At 45.3% G+C, this 27,491-nt stretch overlaps 1 protein-coding gene across 4 annotated transcripts in view; it reads right to left on the bottom strand.

Annotated features, from left to right (window-relative positions):
• Window positions 1-27,491, bottom strand: part of CRAMP1 (cramped chromatin regulator 1) — a 121,095-nt gene that overhangs the window by 54,313 nt on the left and 39,291 nt on the right. For all 4 annotated transcript variants that reach the window (XM_073362971.2, XM_073362970.2, XM_073362972.2 and 1 more), the window contains exons 7-10: window positions 22,446-22,531; window positions 21,117-21,240; window positions 19,464-19,545; window positions 3,197-4,459 (exon numbers count right to left, since the gene is read on the bottom strand). In XM_073362971.2, coding sequence (XP_073219072.1) covers window positions 3,197-4,459; window positions 19,464-19,545; window positions 21,117-21,240; window positions 22,446-22,531 — 1,555 coding nt within the window. The remainder of the gene's footprint in view (window positions 1-3,196; window positions 4,460-19,463; window positions 19,546-21,116; window positions 21,241-22,445; window positions 22,532-27,491) is intronic.

Here is a 27,491-nt window from a genome sequence, read left to right as displayed (position 1 = left end):
AAAAATACGGGACGATTTGCCCATTTTTAAGAAAAAGTCAGGACACCTGCAATATATAAATATGGGACTGTCCCTTTAAAAACCGGATATCTCGTCACCCTACATATGTGAAACGTTATTATTTTGTTAGAATCAAGTTGGCATTTAATAGGCCTCATCATCGTGCTAGCGGTTTGAGATCTTATCAGAAAAAGCCATAACAGAGGGCAGATAAAGACTATAAGCTACAAAAAGGTCTGCTTTTAGGTTCAGTAGCAAAACTGACAACTTAACTATCACATACTCAGTAACCATGCAGTTGCTTCCTTTTGTTGCAAAGATATGTGGGAAACAAAGTTTAATTGTAAAATGAGCTATTCTGACTTGGCATCAAAGGTGATCTGTTCTGAAATGCTGCCCGTTTCTTTTCCTATTTCAGATAATATCATAGCAATTAAAGTCAGAGCCACATGGTGAGGCCCTTTGCTAATGTTCCAGGCATATACAATTAATTTCACTACAAAAGTTGTTTATGATGTTTTCTAACAAAGGCTGTCTTTTAAAAGAATCTGTATGTAACCACAGGCATAAAATTACCTCCCACACTTGATTGCAATGCAATTTGCTACAGTTTGTTTTATGCTGATAATCTTCATTTAAAGGAAAGAATCACAACACAGTTAGCCATTCTGGTTTGGTTACATACAGTCTTGTGAAAAGAGTCAATCAATGCATCTTTTGTTACAGCAGATTTTTATCTTTCACCTCAACAGCATGGATCATCCAGATCGGCAATGATGAATTACAGTCTGAATCAATGATGGCTCAGCTGCCCCTGAAATTCACAACATCTAACCTGCTATTATTAAGAAGCTATTTTCAGGGCAGACCTGGAAACGCTGCAGCAAAAAAGAGTGACCTCTGATCACATGCTTCATGTGGCAGCAAAGATCAGGCATGTGTCACAGCTGACAAAACTGATCTCCAGTGGAACTCAAGTGCCTCCTAGCAGAAATATTTTACCTTCCCTATAGCCATCTGAGGTGCAGCAGGTTTAAAAGAATAAAACTGCAGGGGGTTTCCAGATCTACAATGGTTGCAATTAAAAAGTAAACATTTCGTCCCAGAATGCCTGTCATCTCCCCACAATATCACAATACAATCGATATGAGAATGTTTACTTTTTACTGACAGCCACTGTCATCTAAACTGGCTCTGGCCATATAAAGAAATGAGTTCACTTACCCTTTAAGTTTTATTATCTGAAAGGACTTAATTTTTCCAGGACATTTCATTACCATGATAAAGACATCAATGAAACTGAAAGGTCAGGAATGTACTTCCAAGTTAATGCCTCAAGTTTCACTTGGCTTTTTATTATTATTAATTATTATTATTAATAAAGATAGTGTTCCTCTTCCTACTTTACATCTGCTCACATTTATAATTAATGTGGTTTCGCTGGATGTCACATGTCTCCCAGTGTGAAGCTTTCCATCACCAACCGCTAGGAGAAGAGATCAGTACAGATCTGTAAGATGCCTGACCACAAGGCAAACCAGAATGAAAGGTGATAGTATAAATCGAAAGCCACAATTCCACCAGGAACCAGTTTTCAGGGAGGAGCTGCTCAGAAATGCCATCAGCAAAAACACTACTGTCTAATGAGCTTTGGCTGATAGGATCATGTCTGCTCCTTGGTGGAGAGACTTGGGACTCTCCTCAGGTTTAGAAGTTAGAATCAGAAGAGAGTTTGAAAAAAAGAGGAAAAGAACCAAGTCTCCACCAGCAAGCAAAGATCAAAAAACTACACATTTCCCAGCACAAATGATGAATGTTTAATTTAATTTGAAATAACTATGCAAACATCACCTTTAACTCAAGTTTATTCAGTCATACCTGTTATATTCTAATTTCTTCCTATGCATCAACAGAATCACTTATTAAGCTCCAATCAGCTACACCATTAAAAACAGGCTGAATGAGCATCAGAGGGCAGAATTTACCCTGTAAAATCTTTAACATTGGTGGATGATGTGCAAGGAAGGAAGGAAGGAAGGAACACAGACTGACTCAAGTCCCACATTAGGTCCACTGGGCTTGCAGTTCAGAAAAATATTTTTTATGTGTAAAACACCACATTTATTCTGGAGTCACTAAGATACAAACGCACACTGCCACTTCTAGGGAATCACTTTCAGAGCTCACTCCTAGACCAGTTGTTCTATATATCACCTTGGAATCAGAAGCATTTATCATTTTTTACCACTGCAGAAGAATGGAGGACCTGGCTGGCTCAGCCACCCAAGATAAATCAATTAATTTTCATGCCAATACTTTAAAAAGTCAAATTAACAACCGTAATCAAGGGTTTATAGTTCCTCCTAATGGATTAACTCTAAATAGCCTAGCATGCTGCTAATCTCATGACTTGGCTGCTACAGCAGCCATGTTAAATATTCATCATAACTAACGCTATGATTTGGTCATGCAGGTCGCGGAAGTTACGGAATCTGTGACTTCCACAGATCTCGATGACTTCAGCCCACAGCTGCTGGGAGCTACAGGGTACCCCCACCTCCTGTGATGGTCTGGAGCTTCAAGGTACCCCTGCCAGCATTGGCGGGGAGTTGGGGAAATCACCCGGCAGTTCCCCGGTGACCAAGAATTTTTGGGGTGCCCCAGCCACCACGGGCGGGAAATCCCCCGGCAGCTGCCCAGCCTCCGTGGGCAGCGGGGGTATCCCCCACAGCTCCCTAGCTGCCACAGGCAGGGGGCCCCCTCCCAGCTACTGGGCAGGGGCCACAGCTCCCAGCCACAGCAGGGCAGGGTGCTGGATCCTCCTCCCTCCGTGTTTTGTCATGGACGTTTTTAGTAAACGTCAGGGAGAGGTCATGGCTTCCGTAAATTTCTGTTAATTGACCATGACTTGTCTGTGATTTTTACTAAAAATGTCCATGACAAAATCGTAGCCTTAATCATAACAGCTACTGAAGCTGAAGACACATGGAATATACTGTTAAAAGTTAAAATGGGATTAAAAAACAGTAGCTGCAGCATATAGTGGAAGGAGTCTAACTCTGCTGCAAGCTGCCTGGGATGATTTTCAGATAGAAATCTCTAAGATCTCCATAGGGCTTACCATGGAAACAACAGGAACAAGCAATTGTCTCCAAAATCAAGCGTCACGCATAGGGCATCAATGCTAGTTACTTACTGGTTTGGGGTTGACTTCAGTGGAGATGAGTTTTAAGAGGCAGTTGAGGAGTCTTTGCTTGTGAAAGGTGGAAGATGTGGGGACAGCACTGGGTTCAGATGTTTCGTCCCTGGAATCCTGGGTTTCTGGCCCTAACATAGCTAGCCAGTCATATTCCAGCTGCAGCTTGTTTGGCTTGCCCATCATGAGGTAAACTTCAGCCAACGTAAGGCTCTCAGAGTTTCGTAGACTCCATCCCTCCTCTCTGACCTGTTGAGCAAGTCGGCTTGGGTCATCCTTCAGAGGCTTTGCAGAAGGTTGTCCCTGAGGTGGATGCAGAAATGAAGAGCTCAGCTTCTCTTGAGTCTCCTCCACTATTGCATCTTGTAAAACCTTACTAAAAGTATCAGGCTGTGGTCCCTGGCTGTGGGTAGCTTGAGTTTCAGGTCTGGATAGGCCACTGCCAGGCGATGCTACCACAACTCTTGCTATCTGTGCAGAACAGGGGTCAGCTGCCTCTGTATTCTCAGCTGGAAGAGCCACAGGAGAGGCACTCCCAGCTGAGGGAGCAGGGTCTTTCCCTTGCAGTTTGTCTGTGCAAAAACATTTCTCTGGGACAATCAGATCCTGACAGGACTTCATATACCGAGGGAATGGATCGAGCAGAGAGAGTTCCTCCAGGTCAGGGATCTTGCTGCAAACACAAGCTGTGTTGCATGATGGTAGCTTGGTTGCTTGGTCACTGGCCAGGGCCTCCTCACCCTCAGCACAGAAAGCCATGAAGATTGGCTTCTCCAGACTCCCTCCTGGGTCCTGAAGTCCAGAAGGTGGTTTTTCGATAGAGTTTGTGATGCTGAAACCAGTGGGTCCTTCTGTCAGGCCACTCTCTGGGGAGACATCTTCAGGGTTTGCAGAGACTTCCGCTATGGGCTGAGAGGTTCTGCCTTGCTCCATAGTGCTCTCTGTCCTTCCGCCACTCTTACCCTCTGATCCCCGAGGGTACTTTAGCTGCCCTCTGGCTGTCCCCTGACCACTCTGAATGCCTAGGATTTGGGCAGGAGGCAATAAGTGAGAGTCCTTTGTATTCTGTTTGCATTTGCCAGTTTCCTGCCAATGCACTGTGCAGAAAGCCTTGGAGTGGACTACTCTGGCCACCTCAGGGAGGGGGATGAGTGTACAGTTCTCTCCTGGGAAGAGATGAAGCATCACTTTCTCCTCTGAGAGGCTGCCTCTTGCTTCTGAATCTCTGGAGTCCTGAAGCTGCCGTTCCTCTAGTGTTTTACGCTAAATATACTTTGTCAAAGATTACAACCATTTTACATTATGCAGATTAGCTGCAGCATCAGCCACAGATACCCCTAAAAAGAACATCTGGCAGCCCAATTTGTAGTTTAAAGAGATTAATAAGCAGCTCTCCACTCAGGATAGATGTGTATGTTCTGTAATCAGGAATTAAGCCTTTACATGTTGAGAAGGGAATATACCCAAGACCACAATTTTTCCATGAACAGCAAACTGATCCTACATTCTAGGACAAGGTCATTGGTCTCAGCTTCACTTACAGATTTATAGTTTAAGGTCAGAAGGGACAATTCTGATAATTTAGTCTGACCTTGATAACACAGACTATAGGAATACCTGAATTAATTCCTATTTGAATTAGAGCACGTTTTGTAGAAAAACATCCAACCTTGATTTAAAAATTGGCAGTGATGGAGAACCCACTGGATCTTGTTATACCCTTGTCTGCTAGACGGAAGAGCCCTCTATTATCAAATTTCTGTTCCTCACATAGGTAATTACAGACTGATCAAATCACCCTTTAACCTTCTCTTTGATAAGCTAAATATATTGGCCTCCTTAAGTCTATCACTATAAAGGCATGTTTTTCCAATCCTTCAATCATTCTTGTGGCTCTTCTCTGAACCCTCCCCAATTTACCAACACTCTTGTGCCGCAAACTAGAAATTCCATGGCAACTTTGTTTAAATTAAAATGAGAAGTTTTCACTGATTTTGGTATAAAAATGGACTGTAAAGTCAGTACAGTAGCTCCTTGTTATATATTTTCACCTTGGTATCTGTCTCCACATGTAAGGTGCTACTCTGCAGCTGCTGCAAGGCTTACAAGTTAAAGACTTACAAGTTGAAGAAAAAATAAATTAACAGAAACGTGAAAGAGCTAGGAAGAAGAGAATAGTTGGCATCTTATAAGCGTTTCTATTAAATTACAAAGATTAAAGTTTAGAGGTAGGAACATTAAAAAAAATACATCTTTGCAACAAACTCTAGGGCTTTGTGATGGGGGTTAACAAGGGCCTAAGAGGTTAACTGGTGTCACCTGTGAGAGGGAGAGCCAGGGTTAGTTAAGAGTGAAGCTCAGCTGGGAAGGGCTGGGATTGCAACATAAAGCTAGGAGGCTGAAAGCAGAAAGGAGAAGCAGAGAAAGAGGGGTGCAGTCATAACCTGGGAAGTCAACAGAGACAAAGGAAGAAGTCCAGGGAGAGAGAGTAAGCCCTGAGATCCCGGAGCAAGGAGTCTGCCAAGAGGCTAGGAGGGGGTGAAGTAGCCACAGGGAGTACAGTAGGAACCCATGGTAAATCCAGAAAAAGGCAAAGAGAGGCTGCGTAGGAAACTCCCTAGGGAAACAGCAGCAGGGATTGGGACTGAGCAGACCTGGACTGCTGGTTATAAGGTCCCTAGGCTGTAGTGGGTGGGCCTGGATTTCCCTCACACCACTGGTATAGTGGCACTGAGCCCCAGGCTGGAGTTGAACACTGACCAGAGAAGGCATTTGGACTTTGGTCCTCTTGGACTTAGTCACCTCGGAAAGGGTGGTCTAAATGGGGACCTACCTGGAGAGCCAACTTACCAGAAAAGAGACTATTGCAGAGTGAGCAGAATGGGTCATCCAATGCCCTGAGAGTTACTTCCCCAGATTAGAAGCGATTCCCCAGACATAAGGAGGTGCACTAGCAGTGACCGGGAACCTTGTTACAAGGCTTGTACAAGAGAAAGCTACTCACCTTATGCAATAGCAATGGTTCTTTGACAGGTGACTCCCTACGGGTGGCTCCATTGTAGGCATACTTGCGCCCCTAATCAGAGATTTTAGGTAGCAGTGTCAGTTTGGTGTGCACATGCACTCTCCTTTCCACGTAGTCTGCCTCATGACTATCTTGGGCTGCTCAGGCAAACTGCCCCCAGTTCCTTCTCTACCACAGAGTGCCATATTGAAAACTCCGAAGTAGAGGGGAGGACAACAGGTTATGGAGCACCTGTAGAGAGACATCTCAAAGAACCATTGTTGCTGCACAAGGTGAGTAACTTCCTCCTCTTCTTCAAGTAGTGTCCCTATGGGCTAGGTTCCCTCTAAGCTGTGCGACCAGTCGGCCGCCCAGCAGGCTATCAAGTGCTATGCACTGCAAGTGTCCCTCCGCCCACTGCTGTGCTGCTCCTGCCCTCTGCCTTGGAGCTGCTCCCCGAAGCCTCCTACTTGCTATGCAGAGTAGGGTGGGAAGGGGGGTGCTGATGTCAGGGTGTGCCCCTCCCCTGACCTCTGTACCAATCTCTGCAGAGCTGGGCTGTGGGGAAGGGAACGCGACAGGGCTCAGGAATGGGATGGAGGGAGCTTGCCGGTAGCTGCTGCTGTGTCTGTTTTAAGTGCAGATCTACTTAAAAGGGAAATGTACAGCAGCAAATCATAGGGCTGAAAAGAAACAGTAGCGCTCAGGATTTTATTGAGACTCCTTTTTGTCATCATCTGAAATTCTGCGCTTTAATTAAAGCAATCCCTGAGTTTCTATCTTTTTCCATTGTGAATATAGTGTAAATAGTGTTAATTGATGTGTAAACACTAGAATGACAGTAACCTCCACAGAGCTGCCTCTGGTGGAGAGAGGGGGCTGGGTCCTCTGTAGAATAAGAAAAAAAGGGCCCTTTTCAGTGAGGAATGCAGTCTGGGAAATGTATTCTCCCACCCTGGATTCATGTTGCCTGGGGCTGGGGCAATGGCCTGACTTCTCTATCTGCACGCAGCTCCATGTTGGAGCGGTCAGGCAGGACTCCACATTTAGGGCGTACGGATACTTTTAAGTTTTAGTCCCCCGACTAAGAATGGGAGGAAGCCATTCCACTTCTCCCAGAACTCAAGGACATGCTGTATGTATATACATACATACTACTTCCTGAATATCATCCTCCCGTGCCCATGTATACACACTGGGACTTTAAGGGAAACCACCATATAGTGTGAGAATTAGCAATACTGATTACCTGAAGGATGCCCCAGGGCATCTGCAGTCCACAGGGGAGTCCTGCCAGGCTATGAACGTACTTAAAGGGGCAATGCATATCTGTCTTGCGCGTGTGCACACACGAGTCTTTCACACTCACCTCCCAACACATACTTGTATTATTGTTGGTGTTACTTCTTGATACTTCCTGCAATGCACATATAGTCTCTATAATTGTATGCTTTCAAAGTGTTGTTTGAGTTTTTTGACTGGTCTATACATTTCATAATTTTTATTTCTCTCTCCTGATTAAATTTTATTCTTTGAGTACTCTCTTCAAAGTTCTTTTCAACTTTCCCTTATGGTAATTGTTGACAATCAGTCTCGTGCCAGTATTCAGCCTTAGATGGAGTTTACCACCAGCTTTGGGCTGCATTCCCAAGCAACGTGACTCCAAGAAGACCCGGTCTAGGTGCGCCGGGGGCCGCTACCGGACTCACACCATCCACTGGCTGGCGGTCATCTCCCTCGCCCCCAGGATGCGGCGAGAGCTGCTGCCTGGGGGCTGTAACACTCCCTGCTGTGAAGCAGTGAGCCACCTGTCCGCCAGGCTTTCCCAGCCAACCCAGAGCTGGATGCAGCGCACCACCTAGGTGGAAATGAGCCCGATGGGGGCCAGGGCCGTCTGAGCGGTGGTCCCCTCTCAACACCCCCGCAGAGGGCGGCGAGGGGGATCCATCGTCCCAGGCCAGCCAACTGAACCCGCCAGGTTGAATCCTCTGGGCAGACTGCGCGGACTCCACCCGTTTACCTCTTAACGGTTTCACGCCAACTCGAGTTCTTTGAGTAGTGAGTCCTAAAATGCCTAACCTGTCCTGACTAAAGTAATTATCGCTATGGTAACTTTTAAAAATTTATATATACCGAGAGGGAGAGGTTCTTTTGTTTCTACTGGTGGCGCACATCCGCACATTACCTCGATAATTTGATGCACATAACAAAAATCATTCCACACATGGATGGAAAAAATTAGAGGGAACATTGCCTATGGATGCTCCACTGTAGGTGATTTCACAGCAGTATCCCCACCAGGGGGCTGGGTTTCAGAGTGGAGTCTGTTATGGCAGAGAATATGGTGCTGCCAAAAGATGGAATGGGAGGCTGAGGCTCTCATGAAACACTATGCAATCACAGAAGTGTGGGGAGAGGCCCAAGTTGCTGCTTTGCAAATTTCAGAGACAGGGACATCTTTAAGGAATGTGACAGAGGTAGAGATTGACCTCTTGGAATGTGTACAGACTCCAGAGGGAGGCAACAGGTTGCACCCCTGATAAGTGATTAATTCAACCAGAGACCCATTTGGATAATTTTTGAGCCGATATTGCAGAATCTTTGGAACCTTTCAGCAAATGAAAGGAAGAGCTTAGACTACCTGAAGTCATTAGTCCTGTCCAAGTAAAAAGCTAGTGCTCTTCTAACATCTAGTGTATGCAGAATTGCCTCTGACACTGAATCTCAAAATAGCACCCTGGAACCCTATATTCACCACTGTGATATGATTAAGATATGTTTTGTACAATGAATGCCTTGTGAAGTATCATTTAAAAAGTCTCGATCTCTTGAACAGTAATATCATGTTGAATTGTATGTACTATCATTTAATGTGAAGTTATGAAGTATTGCTATAGGTTTGTTACTGAAACAGGATGTGAGGTTGGGAGACGCCCACAGCTAGCCTTTCAGTGCAACAAAGGGGCAACTGACAAGACAGATTTACATTAGGACCAGCCAGACATGTGTTGATGGTCCATCAAGAAGAATCCACTCTCCAGAGACTAGTCAGAGAAGACACATATGCAATGGGGGCCACCTAAACCCCATGTCACAGCAAGGATCTTTCTAGCACCTAGAGAGAAAATATAAATGAGGATTGATGACATCACCATTTGGCCTCTCTCCTCCCCCATCTCAACACCTGGAAGATCATTTGGAATACAAAGACTTTGAACTGGGAAATTGGTTCCAGGCTAAGAAGGAAATTCTGCCTGTGTAGTGAGAACTGAAAACTGCCTGAAACATCCAGTGGGGTGGAAAAACTTCTTGATTCAAATCTTGCTTAGTCTGCAGAATTTAGATTGCAAATTTTATTTTTATTTCTTATGTAACCAACTTTGATCTCTATGCCTGCTACTTAAAATCTATTTTTCTATAGTTACTAAATCTGTTTTCAGAGTAGCAGCCGTGTTAGTTTGTGTTTGCAAAAAGAAAAGGAGTACTTGTGGCACCTTAGAGTCTAACCAATTTATCTGAGCATAAGCTTTTGTGAGCTACAACTCACTTCACCTGTTTTATAATTTATCTAGAACAGTGTGTTTTTGGCTGAAGTGCTTGGGAAATCTCAGCTCAAGTTAACAAGGGTTGTTGCAAGTCCACCACCCTTTGTTGGAGTGGAGAACTAATTAATGAGCTTGCACTGTTCAAGAGTGTCTTGAGCAGTGTAAGACTGTATATTTCTGGGGTGCAAGGCTGGGGTGATTTGCTGGTGCTGCTGTATAATTCATGAGTAGTTTTGAGAGCATTCATGCAATTTTGCTGGGTGTGTCTCCACATGCTATTGTACCGAGTGATTACAGCGCCTGGAGGGGTTTGCTGCTTGTCATGGGCATAGCATTTAGAGACAGACCAGGCTGGAGATTTAAGGGGGCACAGAGGTTCCACAGTTTCAGGTTATACCCCAGGGATTCCATCACAGCATCCCTGTTGTCACAATGTGGTTTAAGGGATAAAACAGGAAGATGGATTTATTGATTCATATGAAAGGGGGAGGCTACTTTAGGGAGAAACTTGGGATGTAACCTCACTGTTACTTTGACTTTAAAGAATGAATGGTGCGTGTGGCATCATATTTCTCCTATTCATCTGGCTGAGGGCAATTTAAAATGCTGTCTTCATGGACAGGTATAGGAGAGAGTAAGTCACCATGGGCTCAAAGGGGAGCCTACTCAAGGCTCTGAGAATTAAAGTAAGATCCCAAGTTGGAGCAGGTGGCCTCACATGCAGGAAGAGATTTCCAAAACCCTTAAGGAATCTACGTACCCTTAAGGGAACAGAGAAAGAGCTTTGACTTTTTGAGGACTAAAATGTAGTCTGAAATGGGGGGGCGGGGGGAAGGGGGAGAAAGAGAGGAAGGAAGATGTTTGGTCTATGTGCTTAGAACGACACGAAATTTGGCATAGATTAAATTTCTGCAGGTAAGTACGCAGAGTGGTCTACTTTCTGTGTAGTAGCACATTTTTCACTTTGTCAGAGCATTCTACCTCTAGATCCTGGAACCAAGAAGGAGCCAAACCTGGAGGCGAGAATCTGCAAGTTGCGAGGAAAGATCTGTTATTTTGAGAAAGAAGATGAGGAATGGGCTGAAGAGGAACCAGAGAACATAGTGCCATCTGTGCCAGGTAAGGGAACCACACCTGCCTTGGTCTTGGTTTACTTCTTTTAAGTACATCAGAAGCAGGAAGCCAGCTAAACAACCAGTAGGGCTACTGGACGACCGAGGTGCTAAAGGAGCACTAAAGGGGGATAAGGCCATTGCGGAGAAACTAAATGAATTCTTTGCATCGGTCTTCACGGCTGAGGATGTGAGAGATTCCCAAACCTGAGCTATTCTTTTTAGGTGACAGATCTGAGGAATTGTCCCAGATTGAGATATCATTAGAGGAGGTTTTGGAACAAATTGATAAATTAAACAGCAATAAGTCACCAGGACCAGATGGGATTCACCCAAGAGTTCTGAAGGAACTCAAATGTGAATTCGCCGAAGTACTAACTGTAGTCTGTAACCTATCATTTAAATCAGCTTCTGTACCAGATGACTGGAGGATAGCTAATGTGACGCCAATTTTTAAAAAGGACTCCAGAGGTGGATCCTGGCAATTACAGGTCTGTAAGCCTGACTTCAGTACCGGGCAAACTGGTTGAAACTATAATGAAGAACAATATTGTCAGACATATAGATGAACATAATTTGTTGAGGAAGAGTCAACGTGGTTTTAGTAAAGGGAAATCATGACTCACCAATCTACTAGAATTCTTTGGGGGGGGGGGGGGGTCAACAAGCATGTGGACCAAGGGGATCCAGTGGATATAGTGTACTTAGATTTGCAGAAAGCCTTTGACAAGGTCCCTTACAAAAGTTCTTTACGCAAAGTAAGCTGTCACGGGACAAGAGGGAAGGTGCTCTCATGGATTGGTAACTGGTTGAAGGATAGGAAACAAAGGGCAAGTATAAATGGTCAGTTTTCAGACTGGAGAGAAGCAAATATTGGTGTCCCCTAGGGGTCTGTTCTAGGACTAGTCCTTTTCAACATTCATAAATGATCTGGAAAAAGGGGTAAACAGTGAGGTGGCAAAATTTGCAGATGATACAAAATTACTAAAGATAGTTAACACCCGGGCAGACTGCGAAGAGCTACAAAAGGATCTCTCAAAACTGGGTGACTGGGCAACAAAATAGCAGATGAAGTTTAATGTCGATAAATGCAAAGTAATGCACATTGGAAAGTATAATCCCAACTATACATATAAAATGATGGGGTCTAAATTAGCTGTTACCACTCAAGAAAGATCTTGGAGTCATTGTGGATGGTTCTCTGAAAACATCCACTCAATGTGCAATGGCAGTCAAAAAAGGGAACAATGCTGGGAATAATTAAGAAAGGGATAGATAATAGGACAGAAAATATGTTGCCTCTATATAAATCCATGGTTCACCCACATCCTGAATACTGTGTGCAGATGCAGTTGCCCCCTCTCAAAAAAGAGATATATTGGAATTGAAAAAGGTTCAGAAAAGGGCAACAAAAATGATCAGGGGTATGGAACAGCTTCCATATGAGGAGAGATTAATAAGACTGGGACTTTTCAGCTTGGAAAAGAGACCGCTAAGGGGAGATATGATTGAGGTGGATAAAATCATGACTGGTGTAGAGAAAGTAGATAAGGAAGTGTTGTTTGCTACTTCTCATAACACAAGAACTAAGGGTCACCAAATAGAATTAATAGGCAGCAGGTTTAAAAACAAACAAAAGGAAGTATTTCGTCACACAACGCACAGTCAACCTGTGGAACTCCTTGCCAGAGGATGTTGTGAAGGCCAAGACCATAACAGGGTTCAAAAAAGAACTAGATAAATTCATGGAGGATAGGTCCATCAATGGCTATTAGACAGAATGGGCAAGAATGGTGTCCCTAGCCTCTGTTTGCCAGAAGCTGGGAATGAGTGACCGGGGATGGATCACTTGATTGCCTGTTCTGTTCATTCCCTCTGGGGCACCTGGCACTGGCCACTGTCGGAAGACAGGATGCTGGGTTAGCTGGACCATTGGTCTGACCCAGTAGGGCCATTCTTATGGTCTGGAAGAGGCAATCAGAATAACTCCCACTTTATCTCATCATACCTTCAGCAGGAGCTTGGACAGTAGAAGAAACGGGGAAAAGGCATATAAAAGGTCTCTGTCCCATGGGAGAATGAGTGCATTTCCCAGGGACTGATTCCTAAGGCTTGCTCTGGAGCAATAGCAAGGACATTTCTTGTTCCAGTACATAGCAAAGAGATTTATAGCCGGGGATCCCCAAAGGGCAAATATGTTGTGAAGCACTTCTGAGTTCAGTTCCTATTCGTGGTAGTGATAGGCTGTCAAAACTTCTGTTGGCTGTCACATTCTGTATTCCAGGTAGGTAGATGGCTGAGATAGGCACATTGTGTTGGATGCACCTATTCCAAACTCTGAGTGCTCCTGTGCAGAGGGAGGGAGATCTGGTACCCTCACGGAGATAGATGTAAAACATACAGGCTATATTGTCCTTCATGACTTTTGTGTGGGTGTTTCTTGATAAATGGGAGAAAGTGTGCACGAGCATTCCTGACGGCTCTTAACTCCAAAAGATTGATATGGAGGGCTGCTTCTGTAGGAGACCACTTGCCCTGAACCTTGTGGTTGTGTAGATGAGCTCCCCAGCCTATCATGGAGGCATCCATTATTAGGGTCAGCATAGAATCATAGAATATCAGGGTTGGAAGGGAACTCAGGAGATCACCTAGTCCAACCCCCTGCTCAAAGCAGGACAAATCCCCAATTTTTGCCCCAGATCCCTAAATGGCCCCCTCAAGGATTGAACTCACAACCCTGGGTTTAGCAGGCCAATGCTCAAACCACTGAGCTATCTCTCCCCCCAAGGATCAGTGGCAGTTGTATGAATTGAATACCTGCTCAAATGTTGGATGAGTCTTTCCACCAGTCCAGGGAGTGTCTTACAGTAGAGGGCATTGACAGCAGTTTGCTTAGTCTGTCCTTGTTAGGGAATAGATAGACCTGAGCCACATCTTCAGACACCTCATGAACAACCAGGCGTGTGGAATGACGAAGATGAATGCTGCCTTATGACTGAGTAACTGTAGGCAGGTCCTGGCCAATGTTTGTGGGCTGGCCTAGACTATCTCTATGAGGTTCACAAGGATGGTAAATCTGTGCAGTGGGAGATATCCTCTTGCTTGCACTACGTTGAGTTCAGCTCCAATAAACTCCAATCGCTGCACTGGAGTGAGGGTTGATTTCTTGTTTCGAGCTGTAAGTCCAGTTGTGCAAATGTGCATAAGGTCATCTGAGTGGTGCGTATGGCATTCTTGAATGAGGGGGCCCTGAGGAGGTAGTTGACTAGCTATGGGCAGATCACAATGCCCAATGTTCACAGGTGCGCCGTTAAGACAGAGAACCTTGGAGAATACCTTGGGCGTGGACGAGTCACTGTACTGATAATGGTCTTGCCCAAAGGTAAACTGTAGGAATCTCCTGTGTGATGGACATATGGAGATGTGGAAGTAGGCATCTTTGAGGGCTGAAAACCAGTCTCCTTGTTTCAGAGCTGGAATAATGGCTGCTAGCATGACCATCTTGAACTTCTGAACCTTCACGTTTAATGTCATTAGATCTAGAATGGGCCTCCAACCTCTCTTCACCTTGGGGAATCAGGAAATGATGAAAGTAAAACCCCTTGCCTCTGACTTCCACTGGGACTGGTTCTATGGCCGTTAGGTGAAAGAGATGTTCTATCTCCTGACAAAGTAGGTTCTCGTAAGAAGGGTCCCTGAAGAGGGATGGGGAAGGAGGGTGGGAATGAGGGAGAGATGTAAATGGAATGGCATAACCCTTCAAAATACTCCAAGGCTCATCTGTTGGAAGTGATGCTCTCTCACCTGCTGTGAAAATGGGACAGGTGATTTCCAAAGGGACATGACAGGTGCATAGATAACAGCTGATGTTGCAAGGCATAATTGTTTGGGCCCTCGACCAACCCATCAAAAGTGCTTAAAAGAGGGTCTGAGAGGTTGAAGATTGGGGTGCTGACTGTTTCCATGTTTGTACCCTGGGCCTCTTGTGCTGTGACACTGGGTACTGAGAAGGTTGTGACCTGTGGTGTGGTTGAGAGCAGTATCTCCTCTTTTATCCCACAGTATAGATTCCCAGGAAGCATAACGTGGCACAGGAGTCCTTCAGGATGTGAAGAGAAGTGTCAGTCTTATCAGCGAAGAAGTTGGGCCCTTTGTACAGGAAATCCTCAGCTATAGTCTGTACCTCTTTGAGCAGCCTGCCTCATAATCACTTCTCTGGAGACCGAGCAGGCTGCTGTATCTGCCATGTCCAATGCTGTCAGTGCAGTTCTGGCCACTAACTGGCCTGCTCTGACAATGACCTGAAACTGCTCTTTTTGCACCTCCAGTAAATGTTCAGTGAATACGCTGTTTTCCATAATTAACAAAATCATATTTGGCCATGACAGCTTGGTAATATATGACCTGGAACTGCGATGTCACTGATAAATACACCTTCATAGAATCATAGAATATCAGGGTTGGAAGGGACCCCAGAAGGTCATCTAGTCCAACCCCCTGCCCGAAGCAGGACCAATTCCCAGTTAAATCATCCCAGCCAGGGCTTTGTCAAGCCTGACCTTAAAAACCTCTAAGGAAGGAGATTCTACCACCTCCCTAGGTAACGCATTCCAGTGTTTCACCACCCTCATAGTGAAAAAGTTTTTCCTAATATCCAATCTAAACCTCCCCCACTGCAACTTGAGACCATTACTCCTCGTTCTGTCATCTGCTACCATTGAGAACAGTCTAGAGCCATCCTCTTTGGAACCCCCTTTCAGGTAGTTGAAAGCAGCTATCAAATCCCCCCTCATTCTTCTCTTCTGCAGGCTAAACAATCCCAGCTGCCTCTCCTCATAAGTCATGTGTTCCAGACCCCTAATCATTTTTGTTGCCCTTCGCTGGACTCTCTCCAATTTATCCACATCCTTCTTGTAGTGTGGGGCCCAAAACTGGACACAGTACTCCAGATGAGGCCTCACCAATGTCGAATAGAGGGGAACGATCACGTCCCTTGATCTGCTCGCTATGCCCCTACTTATACATCCCAAAATGCCATTGGCCTTCTTGGCAACAAGGGCACACTGCTGACTCATATCCAGCTTCTTGTCCATTGTAAACCCTAGGTCCTTTTCCGCAGAACTGCTGCCTAGCCATTCGGTCCCTAGTCTGTAGCGGTACATTGGATTCTTCCATCCTAAGTGCAGGACCCTGCACTTATCCTTATTGAACCTCATCAGATTTCTTCTGGCCCAATCCTCCAATTTGTCTAGGTCCCTCTGTATCCTATCCCTACCCTCCAGCGTATCTACCACTCCTCCCAGTTTAGTATCATCCGCAAATTTGCTGAGAGTGCAATCCACACCATCCTCCAGATTATTTATGAAGATATTGAACAAAACCGGCCCCAGGACCGACCCTTGGGGCACTCCACTTGATACCGGCTGCCAACTAGACATGGAGCCATTGATCACTACCCTTCCTTCCAAAGAGAGCTAGCCCTTTCCAATCTTGATCATATGGGGTTGACTTGGGGTGATGTTGCCTGCATCATACATTAACTGCATCTACGATTGAACTGGGTTGAGGATTTGAAACAAATTCTGCCTCTTTGGGAGGGACATAATATTTTTTGTTGGCTCTCTTGCAGGTTGGGGCGATGGAGGCTGGTGTTGGCTGGAGGACTTTAGCAGCATCCAAAAGTGCCTCATTAATTGGGAGGGTAATTCTGGAGGAGGAAGTGTGCAGAATATCTACCAGCTTGTGATGTACGGGAATTTGCAGCTCATCTTGAAAATTCTTAAAAATCATCAGCTAGTGATGGAGGGGAGGCATTACAGCCTCATCTGGTGAAGATGAGAAGTTTGCTGGAGGGGTAGCCTCCCTTTCGACCCTTTCCTCCTGTCCTTCAAAAGTTTCCTCCTCCTCCAGTTCAGGGGCTCTGGATAGCAAAGCTATCCAAAACAGTCTGGCCGACTCTCACTGGGAGACAATGGACACCCACCAAGAATCCCAATACGGCCATTGGGGATGCCCAAGTAGGCCTGTACCAAAATTGCAGGTTGGCATGAGGGTGAGGAGGACCCTAGTACTGTGACAGCATGCCATGGTGAGAGACCAGGGAAATAACAACATCCTCTTTGTCACTGTCAGACTCGTCACTGTGTAAAGGTGGTGCTGACCAGCGTGTTGGTAGTAAATGGTGAGGTGCCATGTGTGATTCTGGGCGTTAGGATCTGCTTGGTACCTGGGTCCTGGTACAGAGTAATGGGGATTGCGGTTCTTCTATGACCTCCAGGTCTCTAGGGTACCAGAGATCTTGTGGTACCGTTGACTCACTAGGCACTGTGTAGGAGTATCAGCGATAAGTTGTCAGTACTGACTGTTGCTTATGTGCGGAACACTCTAGGGATGGGAGTTTTTGCTGCACTCAGTATGGGTGCTTTACTCAGTGCTACTGCCTTAGAAGTGGTGTGGACTTTATTCTTCTTAGGGAGTGATACGCTGCATCAGAGCTTGAGCCCCAGCACCTCTAGGCAGTGTGGCTAATCTTATAGCAGAGGCACCCTGATGCTTCTGGGTACTGTGCTTCAGAGCCCTGGTACTGAGGTGGCTGAGCATGCTGGTGAACCCCTCTGGCTGGCCAAAGACTCTGTTTGGGGGCTTGGAGGCCTTTTTCTCATGCTTTCATGGGGGGAAATCTGCTGATTTTTTCCACGATTCTACCCCCTTGGAAGTTGAAGATTCCAGGGACAATCTGTGTCCTGGAGAAGGTCTGGCACCCAAGTCATCTGGCAGCTGAAATTCACTCTCCATCAGGAGTTTTAACTTCAGCTCCTGTTTTTTTCAAAACCTCACCTTGAGCTGCTCACAGAGGTGCACTTTTATGGGATATGCGATTCTTCCAGACACTTTAAACAGTAAGAGTGCCTATATGTTACCAGGATTGCTTCCTTGCAGTAGAGAAGTCTCTTGAAACTGGGAGAGCCAGGCATGCCCCTGGGGGGGTGGGTCTATCACCCTGCAAAAGTGAGGAATGCAGAAGAAAGCTGGTCCCGCTTCTTCTCCCCCCTCACCCACCCCTTAAAAAAAAAGTTAAAAAGTCTAAACTACTAAATGCCCTGTGGGGGAGGGGGGGGAATTCCCCCAGAAAAGGCAGGAAACATGAAATAAATGTTCTTTTCTTTTTTTAATCTCAATGGGGTAAACCAGGGGTGGGCAAACTTTTTGGCCTGAGGACCACATTGGGCTGCGAAACTGTATGGAGGGCTGGGTAGGGAGGGCTGTACCCCCCAAACAGCCTGGCCCCTGCCCCCTATCCAACCCCTCCCACTTCCTGCCCTCCTGACCCATCCAACCCCCCCACCCGCTCCTTGTCCCCTGACCACCCCCCAGGATCCCACCCCCCCGCTCCCTGTCCCCTGACCCCTATCCACACCCCCACCCCCTGACAGGGCCCCGGGACCCCACCCCCTATCCAATCACCCCGCTTCCCTGTTCCCCCCCCCAAACCTCTGCCCAATCCAACTGCTCCCTGTCTCTTGACTGCCCCCCGGGACCCCCTGCCCCATATCCAACCCCCCCCCGAGCCCTGGCCCCCTTACCATGCTGCTCAGAGCAGCATGTCTGGAGACGTGCCACCCGGCTGGAGCCAGATGCTCTGCCCTGCAGGAGCACGCAGCCCCGCCACCCAGAGCGCTGCCCACACAGGGGCATCGCTGCATGGGAGGGGGAACAGCAGGGGAGGGGCTGGGGATGAGCCATCCTAGCCAGGAGCTCGGAGGCTGGGCAGGATGGTCCCATGGGCCAGATGTGGCCCACGGGCAGTAGTTGCCCACCTCTAGCTATTAAGGGAAACAAGAGGACTAAAACTACTACTACTTATGCTAATGACACAGAAAGAAGAGACAACTGCTCGCTCTGTTCGAGACCAAAGGCGGTCGAGAAGGAACTGGGGGTAGTTTGCGCAGTGATAGGTAGACGTGAGGCAGACCACAAGGGAGGAAGAACGCATGTGCAGGCTGAAAAGACACTGCTACCTAAAATCTCTCATTAGGGGCTCAGATACACCTACAGTGGAGCACTCATAGGGACACTACTTGAAAAAGAATATACAGATTTGTCCAGGGCGGTAGCAGTACAAAAAACTTCCATCCTACTGTCCAACTAACAGTCTCACAAGACCATGATTAAGGAATATCTTTAAGTGCAAGTTGCTAGATCAGTCCTCCTTTGCCTCTTTGCTGAGGCTGCCAACCCAAGGGCCAATCATCATGATGGATTTTGTAATGTGAACATCCATCCATGAGCAATTGGACTGAGCCCACTGGGGGGGAAGGGTGGGGGGAGGTGAGCTTCATTTAAAATCAAATATATTTTTCCTGGGAATTCAGGATAGAAGAGCTGAAGGAAAGGGAGAATACTTCTAGATTCCCTGCTAGAGATATCTTCACTTCACCGGCTCTGATATATTAGCACCTTACCTTTAGTAAACAGGGGGCTAGTGTTCCTTTAATGGAGATTTGGGTGTGTGTGAGAAAACAGTGAGGTTAGAATAGCGAGGGAATTGCCCTGAACACGGTACACAAAGCAGACTAACGGTTTTGCTATAAACAGGAAAAGGATACAATGCGCACTTCATGGAGAGCCCACTTCTGTTTCAGGAACTCAATGAGGCTGGAGACCTTCCGATGTAACTCCACTATCATTCTGCATAGGAGGTAAACAATGTGAGGGAACTGAGAACTCAGTCAGCAGAAACTCAAAGCACAACCTGCTCCCAAAACAGAATCAAGGAGAGAGATTGGACTGGCACAGTGTAAACTAGGAGCAGAGACTGCGGCAATGTACACACTATGCAGAGTTATCCTTGCACCTACCCCTGTCTTACTGTAACCCCCATGAGAAACAGGAGGCAATTATAATGCACAACGCTAACATGTAGGTAACTCATAATAATTTGTGAGTAGCCTCAAAATTCTGTCAGATATATATTGCAGAGGTGACTTGGGCTCTCAGTTTCTCCTGGAGGAAAGAGAAGAGGAGGGGAATGTTAGCTATAACTCTTAGCAAGTAGAACACGAAACTACAATACCAAGCGTGGTAAGGAGGATAAAATTGGGATAAAATTTTTGTTTTCTCCCCTTGTCCTCAAAATGTCTGGCCTCTATCACAGGGTAGGAGGATAAATCCTACCCTAAAATACTAACTCTCCCCCCGGCCACCTTATAGCATTTTGTTATTGGTTCTGAATTTTTCATTGAAGTAATGAAAGTTACACTGACCAAGGTCCAGGACTTGTTACACTCAGTCCTGGACTAGTGCTAAGAAAGTGCTGGACAGCATTAGAGTGATATCATGAACTCCCAAAAGAACGTTGTATATCTCCAGAAATCTAGAAATCTGCTTTTCATCAGTATGTAGTAATTGCCATGTCCAGAATCACAGAAACCTATCATTTCAACTGCTATTTTGCCCTCCCTCTCAACACACTAAATCCAACACATCTTAACTAGAGCTAGTGCCACAAGCCAGTGATCCACCTAGATCCCCTCAAAGCTTATTAATGCTTTGTGTATCTATGCTATCTAACTTCAGCAGTTCAGGAGAGAAACTGATAAACTCATACGTGAACCAAAATAAGGGGATTTAAAGCAGAATAAAATGTCATTCTGATTACCAAAGTCTGGTATCACATGACCTATTAGAGAGGTGGTTCTCAACCAGGGGTATGTATACCCCTGGGGGTATGCAGAGGTCATCCAGGGGGTACATCAACTGATCTAGATATTTGTCTAATTTTACAACAGGCTACATAAAAAGCACTAGCTTTTTAAGTAGCCTGTTGTACAAACTAAAATTTCATACAGACAAAATGAGAAAGTAAGCCATTTTTCAGTAATAGTGTGCTGTGACACTTCTATTTTTATGTCTGATTTTATAAGCAAGTAGTTTTTAAGTGAGGTGTGACTTGGGGATACATAAGACAAATGAGACTCCTGAAAAGTTTGAGAACCACTGCACTAGAGTCAAGCATTTTGGCAGACAAGCACAAATGCTTTCAGGATCAGCAAATTTAAACATGCTGGTCCGGGACTGGTGATTAGAAAGTATTTCAATTTAACTCTTTGCAGCCCTGTTAGCAGATAGAATGCCACAGGCACCAGGAAAGGACAAATCCTCAACTGAGAGGGAATGAAGTTGGAAAGGTGCCCTGTACCACACCCGTGCATTCTCTCCCTTCATTCTCAACATATAACATTCATCTTGCCCTTGGTTACCTGAGCCGTGGGTTCTGGGCCAGGCTTTGCACCCGAGCCCATGCATGATTATTTCGTGGCTGTAACTCCACAGGGACCCTCAGAGGAAGACGCACTGGCTTCTGATCCTCCTCATCACTAATGCCTAAAGGAAGGAGAGCAAAACAATGGGTCAAAGCGGACATGTGTTCCTGACACATGCAACTCGGTCAGAAATGTAGCTAAATGTTCAGTCAGATGAATTAAAAACTGTAGGTGGGGAAAGCATCATAAGAGCATTTGGGCAGCTCAAATTCACCAGTGGAGCCCACTTCCTCAGATTACCTCCACTTCTGATGCACCGATGTTATCTTTGGACACTGCAACTGCACTAGAGCAAACAGGTGATTAAGCAGTGCTATGTCAAAACACAGATGGCTGGGAACTGACAACTTTAAATTGCATTTAATATTGCTCGCTGATGAAAGCGTGCTTTGTATTGAGGTGGAAAGAGTAAAGAAGACCTGAAACGTTCAATGCTAAGCAACATACTGCTGTTCATTTGCTGGCACTAGGATGAAGCTAGCCATCCACAAGTACAGAACAGCCTGAGTAAAGGTCTGCTTGTGCCTAATTTTTAAGCCTGAACCAGTTTTGAACTGGACCCAAGACCACCCGATCCAACCATAATAATTAACTGACCCTTCCCCACAACCTGAGTCAGCACCGCTGACACCTGCCTGTGGGGTCGGCAGGTTGGCTGCTGCATGCAGTGATTGCATGCCCTACTCCTATCAGCCACTGACCCTGCTGGGCTGTGCACACACACTGCGGAGTAAGAGGCACTGCAACTCCTTGGCACACACACTCTGTAGCACACCTAGTACAGCGAGGTGATGGCAGTTGGCAAGAGCGGGACATGCAAGCCACTGCACTGACCCCATGGGTAGGAGGGGGAGAGTCAACCTGACCCTGAGTGGGTCAGGTTGCTTTCTGACCCGACCAATAACTGACATGTAGTCTGGTCCTGTCAGGTTCAAGCTGGGTTGCAGGGCTCTAAGCCTGAGATGCAAAGCAAAGAGGATTATCTCCAATGTAGCAAATTCCTTTCCAATTTCTCTATTGGCATGGTACTTTAGCAGCCAGTGTCAGATCTCAAGATCTATAGAAGTGGATTTTTCTCAAAGCTGTATCACTGGTGATGCAAATGAATGGGTCAATGAGAGAACAGGAACATCCAGTGCCCCAAAAGAACCTGAGATAGCATGAATTCCCTTGCCAGAGAGGCACACACCAAAAAAGCCCCACTGCCACTCACACTCTCCTGATCAGCTGTTACAACTCTTTCTCATTTCAGCTTCTCTTACGTACCATCTGGGTCACAAAGTTTCTTCAGCGCCCTGCACATTGGAGCTTTAATCCGAAGGTTTCTCCCTTTGTAGCGAACAGTCGTGGCCCTAAGTATATTTGAAAGAGAAATATTTATAGGCACTATGAACAAAGCAACATATATATAGCTCAGTGAAAAAGTTGGATGCAAAGAATTGTACATGACTGGGCAGGAATGCAAGGGTTTGCTGGGCAGGAATCCAGATTTACAGTGGCATGTTGAGGCCTTTGCCATCTCTTAGGTGCCTGAAAATGAAACAGAAGTGACTCTTGTACCTCTGCACTGCTAGACTCACAGGAAGCACTATACAAGAAGCTGCCCATTAAATGAGGGACCCTATATGAAAAACAGGCTTGAATTCTTTGTCACCTTGGCAAGAGGAGATGATCCTCAGAGCCAGCCTTTTCGTTTTGGGGTGACCAAACAAGTTTTGTCTTACTTCCTCCCCACAATTGCACCACTGCGCACAGGGCCTGCCTGAAGATTCCAAAGAGTCTTTGAGAGGATTCTTTGCATGCTCTCAAATCTAAAGGCCATCACCAAGCTCCTCCATAGCAGAAATGAAGGCCAGCTGCTTGTGCTAGGGTCTCTGCATAGTAAACATTTACAGTATGGTTAGACAGTATGTGGCTCCAAAACCACATCAATAATCATAAGTCTCCTGAGAAGTAAGATAATTTTTGTTTTCCTTTTGGGAAAAGTGTTACTTGTAAACCTCTTTCCCCACCCCCACCCCTCTTAGGCTGTCCTGCTCTCTAGTTACAGGCCCATGATGCAGGGGCTGACAGCCCTGAGCTGCTGATGGTGGTAACCAGAAGGGGAATCCAGATTGTGCAGAGGCTGGCTGGGCTAAGGAGATCCTACAGAGTGTGAGAGGAAGCAAAGGAGTCCTGGAGGCCGCCTTCTTTGTATGATGGAGGGAAGAAAGATGGACAGGTAAAGGGTTCCTAACCTAGGCTGCTAAGTGGGGAAGCTGCTAATGGGGGCGGGGGGGGGGGGAGGAATGAATATGATGATTCAGAAACTCTCAGATTCAGAAACTGTCAGAGTAGATTTTTATTTGCACTGAGCTGTCAGAAGCCAGGACAGCTCTTTTGTACTAGCACCATTTGATGAACTTTTGTGATACACAAGAGGTGATGACTGATCCCTTAAAAAAAAAAAAAGATTTTAGAAAGCTCACAAGTGAAAGAAAAAAAAACCTTTTTTGCTTGAAACAAAAGCTACTTGCTAAGCTGTGAAAACAGTTCTTCCTATCCTCAGTCTGCTACAGACTTGTCAGCCATGGGACCTTCCCAAGTGTACGCAAGGACTGATTTCTTCACACTGATGCAATATATTGTAACTGCTATAAGCATAGCATTGCTGCCTTTTTAAAAAATCTAACCAAAACTGGGATTGTTTGGAGCCAACGATTAGTCCCTGAGGTCCATCAAGTCTAACACCAGGTCTCTGGCAATGACCAATACCTGATGCCTCAGAGGAGGACACAATACACACCTGGCTGTCTATGCAATGCAGCAGTTGAAGGGTGGGATTCCTTCCTGACCACCGCAACAGAGATCTTATGCCCCAAAACTTGAGTTTTGATCCCCTTGTCCTAGCTACAATTACTACTGATCATGAAGTCACAGTCCTTTTGAAAAAAATCAACCTCCTGCAAGCAAGTAGATTTACATGAAACTAGCATGTGATTTAGCAACCCTGATTAAACACAAAACACTCGTTTGTGTTTAATCAGGGTTGCTAAATCACATGCTAGTTTCATGTAAATCTGGCATGAATGAACTGGCATGAATGAACTTCATTCACAAGGACTGAAATCTATCTTCCTAGTGGGCGGACAGTGTGAGAAGGCAACAAACTCAGACGAGAATGCCTCTATCAGACTGTTTTGCCTAAGTTTAGTTGGCGAACATTTGAGTTTTGCTTTGGGCAAGCATAGAACCTCCTCCTTGTGTCTGACTCATCAGATGTATGATGTCAAGCACCCACTTTTCATCAGAGGCCCAATTTTCCATTTCCATTGGAGTTTGGGGACCTAAGTGGTTTGCAGGTGTCTGTGCTAGTCACAGTGCCACCATCTCAAGAGTGACACTGGGGATAACAGCACTGAGGATTCTGCTCTAGGCCATGCTGTCTGGAATGGGAAATGAGTTGGAAAGATCTAGTGAGTCTGCAGTAGACAAAAAGCTCTGGATATATATTAGCATCTTTGTTCTTTATTATTGTTTCTCCTTCCCGCAAAATAGTAACTACAAAAAACTTAAATGAACTTAAATTTTTGTAGCCCAATACAGTGTACAGAGTGCCAGAGTGATGTTTCAGTAGTGGTTACTGCTGGTGAGTTACTGCTGCCCAAAGTGTGTCTGAGCAGGAAGCAGACAGCTGAGTAGGAAGCATGGCAGCTAGCCCATTATACGTGGCAGATGCAACGTGCATAAATGTTTTGTGGGCAACGCTGTCAGAATTCGTAACGCAACAAAAAATACAAACAATGACCCTAACCTTAAATGGAAGGTTGTCTACTTTTACTGTAACTCTTACAAATGTCCTTGAATTCTGATACTTTGTAATGTTCTAAAGCAATATTTACCAGAGATTCACAATGCTTCCAGCAACAGGAATACCCCAAAGTTCTGACTGTGTTAGGCAAAAAGGTATCACAACAAACCACTGCTTGGAACTCTCCATTTACACAACCGCTGTCCCAGATGTTTTATAAGTATTGGTTGCAAAGCAAGGTCTGGATCAGGTTCTGTTGAACCAGTACAGCCTCCTCAATGAGGACGTGAAGGTACAAGCATTAGACATACAGTACACTGCTGCAGCTCCCTCCTACAATGTAGTGCCTCATGTATGTTAATCATCAAAAAGCCCCATTCCCACCAACCGTTCTGGGCATTATGGGAGAAGCATTTTATGAAGTCCATGCTGGATAGGATAAGGTGCAAGAACACACATCATAGTTGTAAGATGTGTTATGCCTGGATGCACCAAAATGGTTCTAGCGGACACATTGCTGCTACGTGGACATGTCAAATCATTATGTGGACAAGTGGGACCACAATGGATTCACACAATCAACACCCCTGTAACCATTTTTTTTTTTGCTCAGTGGAAACTCAGTTTTCCACTGTAGTAAGAGGGGAAACTATTGGTGTCATCACAACCTAATTTATGACTTGATCCAAAGCCCACTAAAGACTGTGGAAAGTCTCCCATTGAATTTAATGCGACTTCCAGAGACCTCCCTGACATTTTCTGCTTCGGCCCTGGTGCGGCAGGGGGACCCCACAGCTGGCCAGCCACCATGGATGGACCCTGGAACTCCCAGCTGTGGGCCCACAGCTCTGAGTAGCCACAAGTGGCAGGGGGACCCCAGCACTCTCAGCCACCATGGGCGGTCCCCCGGAGTCCCAGCAGCAGTAGGTGCTGAACTCTCCTCCCTCCCCATTTTGTCTCAGTTATTTTTTTAGTAAAAGTCAGGGACAGGTCACAGGCTTCCATGAATTTTTCTTTATCACCCATGACCCGTCCGTGACTTTTACTAAAAATATCTGAGACAAAAATCTTAGCCTTAGTTATGGATCAGGCCTTTTAGGTACAAATCTGAAAAAATGCGGAGAAGCCCCATAGGAGGTGCAAATTATCATAGCACCATCAACTTGCATGACAATTTAGAACAGCTGAGGATCAGCTCCTGTAACTAGATCTTAATTAAACCAAAATTTCTCAGACAAGTGTCTTCAATGTAGTATCACATATAAATTCACTGGTGCTGTACAACTGTGTCACACAAGCCATCAGCTCAGTTTAAGTGCCTGACCCATGTCCAGATAAGGGTACATTATCGACTCTACAAAAATAGCTTAATAATTTCAAGGTACTAACTGGAGCTAGGGTCGTAAAAATGCAACAGCCACTCTAACAGATCACTATAGTTTTACCAAAAAACTCAAACACTAAGAAATTCTAAGATAAGGTCACACTTTGTTTGTCAATAAAAATCAGATTTTCTGAACCCCCACAACAGATTTTAAATGTATAGGGAGACAGGAAATGAAAAATGAAGAAATATTTTACCACTTTTTGCCAATTTATTGCATCTCTTATAATAATGTAACTGATCCAAGCAAAAGAAAAAAGGTTAGGGTTATTGTTTGTATTTTTTGTTGCATTATGAATACCACAAAACATTTATGCACATTGCACCTGCCATGTATAATAGGCTACCTGCCATGCTTCCTGCTCGGCTGTCTGCCGCCTGCTCAGACACACTTTGGGCAGCAGTAACTCAACAGCAGCAACCGCTACTGAAACATCACTCTGGGACTGTATACATGTATCTGGCTACAAAAATAAGGATAGCTGACCAGTATACCATGTGATCCTAGGCATGATTCTCTCTGCAACACATCAGACGTAAGAAGTGTAGAGACAGCAGAGAAAGGGCAAATAAAGGAAAAGAAAATAAACCAAGGATCGAGGAAATAAGATAAAGGCAAAACTACTGACTGCACTACTGCTGGATGACCACATCACGCTACCCTATGTATTTCATGGGCTACAACAGTTTGGAAGCAAGCGATCAAGTTGTGCTCCACCAAATTATTATATACTAAAACTATTTATTTACCCCAGGTAGCTTATCTAAAAAGGATGAGAGGGAGATGAAGAATGCTACATCAATATATTCACATGGAAATTCACCATGTCTGCCCGTGGATACTAATTCATGACATTAGCACTCAAAATTTCTACTCTTTACCCTCCTTTAAAATGAAAGAAAAGAGCTCTCCTCCAAGATTACATGTCCTGAGGTGGTGGAATGATTTCTCTTTCTCCCTTTTCAGTAAGGCATGATGTTTTTAAATGATCTAGGAAGGAGTCCAATAATCAGTTATTGCAACTTTAAACTAGTGTAAAATTAAATACGGCTGAAGGAGGCAACTTCCTAATGCAAACATATGGCACAGCAGGGATAGCGGGAGGAGTAGCTTAATTAATTTAAAAGAACATGACAG

This window comes from Lepidochelys kempii, chromosome 10 (assembly GCF_965140285.1).
Source record: "Lepidochelys kempii isolate rLepKem1 chromosome 10, rLepKem1.hap1, whole genome shotgun sequence".
NCBI lineage: Eukaryota > Metazoa > Chordata > Testudines > Cheloniidae > Lepidochelys > Lepidochelys kempii.
The sequence above is the reverse complement of the archived record's forward strand: the minus strand, read 5'-3'. Positions and strand labels throughout refer to the sequence as shown.